Source organism: Lupinus angustifolius, chromosome LG09 (genome assembly GCF_001865875.1).
Source record: "Lupinus angustifolius cultivar Tanjil chromosome LG09, LupAngTanjil_v1.0, whole genome shotgun sequence".
NCBI lineage: Eukaryota > Viridiplantae > Streptophyta > Magnoliopsida > Fabales > Fabaceae > Lupinus > Lupinus angustifolius.
The window spans coordinates 9,208,001-9,211,720 of NC_032017.1; the positions used below are offsets into that span (position 1 = coordinate 9,208,001).

Below are 3,720 nucleotides of genomic sequence, written 5' to 3' on the forward strand. Positions count from 1 at the left end.
CAGAACAAGGATAATCGATTAACAGAACAGTCTTAATCGATTAAACAGAAACAGTAAGCTATTACAGAAAAGACTAATTGCACAACAGTTAACCGATAATGGAACGAATAACAGAGCTTACAAATANNNNCATACATTATTTCTACAATTTGATCACGCTCAACCATAAAGATTGGATGTCAAACGCGGTTTGATGAGAACCTCGAGTGGAGTAGCTTTCATGTTTGTCAGGCCAAAGATTTCAGTCATATCAATGGGTTCATCAGAAGTCTTTGAAATTTCAAAGGATTGCAAGAATCTGGCCAAAGCAAGATGAATAGTATGAAGGGCAAAAGATATCCCAGGACATATTCTTCTTCCACTTCCAAATGGTATTAACTCAAAATCATGACCTCTAACATCAACATCTTTGTGTGTTGTAAGAAACCTCTCTGGCTTAAATTCCAATGGGTCTGACCAAATGCTAGGATCTGTATGAATCTTCCACAAGTTTGTGATTAGTCTTGTACCCTTTTGGATTTGGTAGCCATCGATGATGCAATCTTCTGTGAACTCACGAGGTCCTGAAAGAGGTGCTGCTGGGTGTAGCCTTAATGTTTCTTTCACTATGGCTTGTATATAGACCAAGTTGCTTATGTCTGATTCCTTTACGATTCTTTCTTTCCCAACTTGGATTTCCAACTCATTTTGTGCTTCTTTTAAAACGCATGGGTTGTTTAGCAAAAAACATATTGCCCACGTAAGAGTTGCCGTTGTAGTATCAATTGCCGCTGCGACTAAAATCTGCAATGCATATATTTAGGAAAAATGATGTTTATTTTAATTAAGAGTAAATTATAATGATTTTCCTCCCTGTTGTGAAATTACATATACTATACATCTTTTTCACTGTTTGAAACTGCATAAATATAAGTGGTACCCAACATCAATTACCAATTACCCATTTAAGGGAGATCTGTATAGTGTGTGAAAATAGAAGAAAAGGTGAATATCATTAAACTATATTTCAGGAGGTATGTTCACGTTACTTTATAATCAGAAAAAAGTTAAATATAAAGTAGAGTGATAGTGTTTAAAAAATTTAAATAAATTTTTTGGTTTAATTATTTTTTTCATCAATAAAAATCAGTGTTTAAAATGTAGTTGCAGTTATCACAATTGTGAAAAAATAAGATAATAATTAGGGTTATAATATTATTACTGAGACTCTTGAAACCATAATATTACTTTTACAACTATGGTAATGGAGTGCAGTTTAAAATGTCTATGAAAATCTAAAAATTCATAACAAAACACTTAAATTGGAACTCGGTCAAGTTATAAAATTTGTAAGACAAGACGAGAGGAAAACAACCATAAGTTAGATGTATAGTCTAATTTTATGTTTTGTTCAAGCGTAAAAGATGAGTAGGATTTTATTTTGAAATATCTTATCATCATCCTTAACTACAATCGGTGTTCGTATGGCTACCAAACAAATAAAGTTGAAAGATCGAATTGTATTTTATTGGAATATGAAACTCCACCGTTAATATAAATAATTTTTTTAGTTTCAATTCAAATTAAATTGGTTTTTGAGTTCAGAAATTATTTGACTCAACGGACTTGAATTATATAAAATAAAATTTATCCAACAAGTATAACAAAAAAACTTAATTTAATAACTAGAATACTTAAATGGAAAGTTTAACTGGTAATATTTGGTTCTACTTTTTTGTTTCAATATAAACTACAACCTACAATTATTACTATATTTAATCTTCTAGCTATATAATATTTAATTATTCAGGTTATTATTAATAGTTACAACACACAAAATAAGCAAGTCCGAGCAAAAAAAGACAAATAATTAAGTTGTCTTATACGATAAACCCCTACCAATGCTATGTTTTCCTTGCTTTTAGGACATGAACCTAACTGGACCATAGGTTGAAACAAGAAAACTTTTCTTATCAAGTTGAAGTAGGATGTGACTACGGTTACGCATCCATTTTTTTAACCCAAAAGATGAGGATAAAAATATTTCTTTGGAAGAGTCCGTGTTAGATCAAATTGATGACATGTTGTACAAAAAAAAATTAATAGTCATAATTTTAAATTACTTTTTAATAAAATCAATTTAAAAATTAATAAAATTTATCTTTTCATTTTAACTAGATTCTCGAGAGAGAAATAGTATACAAAAGGTAAATTAAGATGGAGTTCATACTAATTACCAATAATGTGGATTTGATGATCGTATCTGTATTATATTCTATGATCTTTATGCCATCGAGAACTGAAAGCATTATGTTAATAAAGTCTTGATCCACAGTTGTCTCACCTGAAGCTCTCTTCTTTCGGTGTTCATCTAACCACTCACCTAAAATGGTGTCCAATTCCTTTGCATTTGCTCTCATGGCTTTCTCATGGCCACCCAAGTCCAACCATCGAAGCCAAGGAATTGAATCCCCAACTACAAATAACCCCATTAGATGGAAGAATTCTCTCATCGCTTTTAGCCATCGTTGTGCCTCCTCCTGATCAGCCTCACAAGCATTATCATAGTTTCGCTTGCCAGCAATTATTCTAAGAATCACATTTAGCGTCAACTCGCCAAACCATTGCATCATCTCTACTTGTACTTGATCTGTCTTGGAAAGTAAAGAAGCTTTATATATGTAAAAAAATATTTCTTTTTATAAATATTTGTCTATACCATTTTAATCCTCCCAAACTAAGTTTAAAATAGTACTCAAAGATCGTGAAGGTAAGTTAGAGTAATTCGTCTTTGGAATATAAAAATGATCAATTTATCCTTAATTTGATATTTTTAAGGATCATTTTTAATTTTTAAATTTTTTACCATGGTAAAGGATTTTGAGGTACTAAAAATATTTCTAATTTTAAAAATAAAAAAAAGACGTCAATATTAAACTTCAATCTACAAGTCTAAATTCCCATAGTTTTTTTTCTTGGCAAAATAGCTACTCTTAAACATATGCATATGTAGCAATTGTTAAGCACAAAATAAAAGATTAGTTAACTAAATTTCAACAACCTGAGTGATTCCTTTTGTCGTTCCAAAGTTTGTAAAGCTCCTTGATACTGGTTTCTACTTCGGAGACACGAACATGGCTTAATAGCTCGATACGACGATTGGAGAGCAACTCCAAAGTAGCAATCTTGCGCATTTCACGCCAATAAGGACTATAGGGTGCAAAGGCAAACATGGCTTGGTTGTAGCTCATTTGTTGGACAGCCACAAGCCTTGGCCTTGTAGATACGGCCAAGTCATTGATGGTGAAGCATTCCTTTGCCACCTTCCAATTATTAAGCACCACAGCGCGATGTAACCCAAGCATGATTGTGAAAATTGGTCCATATTTGTCAGCCATGGCACCCAAAGTTAAATGAGGCACCTGGGAACCGCTAAGTAGTAGGAGATGACCAATTATGGGCCATCCACCCGCGACTAAGGGTGGCTCTCTGCCTCTAATGACTTTGGACCTCCGTTGAAGAAATAACAAAAATAAGAATAAAGAGAAGAGTCCAATTAAAATGGCGTTTAAGGAATTGAAAACTAAAGGCTTCGTCATTGAACCTCCTTGATTGTTTACTTTTTTTNAGTTGGTTTTAAAAGTTGAAGATGATAAATTTGTTAACCACAATTTGACATAATAATATAAAGTATATCAACCGACTCCCAACAGAAACATAAATTAAAAGAATAGTTGTAAG

General features: G+C 32.4%; 1 protein-coding gene across 2 annotated transcripts; it reads right to left on the reverse strand.

Annotated features, from left to right (window-relative positions):
* LOC109355806 (cytochrome P450 82A3-like) lies at positions 137 to 3,592 on the reverse strand. Of its 2 annotated transcripts, none has more exons than XM_019599028.1 (3): positions 3,041 to 3,592; positions 2,369 to 2,629; positions 137 to 671 (listed from the first exon to the last, which is right to left on the reverse strand). In XM_019599028.1, the coding sequence occupies exons 1-3, from the start codon at positions 3,576 to 3,578 to the stop codon at positions 160 to 162; spliced, it is 1,311 nt and encodes a 436-aa protein (XP_019454573.1). In that variant the 5' UTR covers positions 3,579 to 3,592; the 3' UTR covers positions 137 to 159. The 2 variants fall into 2 exon arrangements, with proteins under 2 accessions (XP_019454573.1, XP_019454572.1); XM_019599027.1 differs by having other exon boundaries at positions 137 to 783; positions 2,217 to 2,629.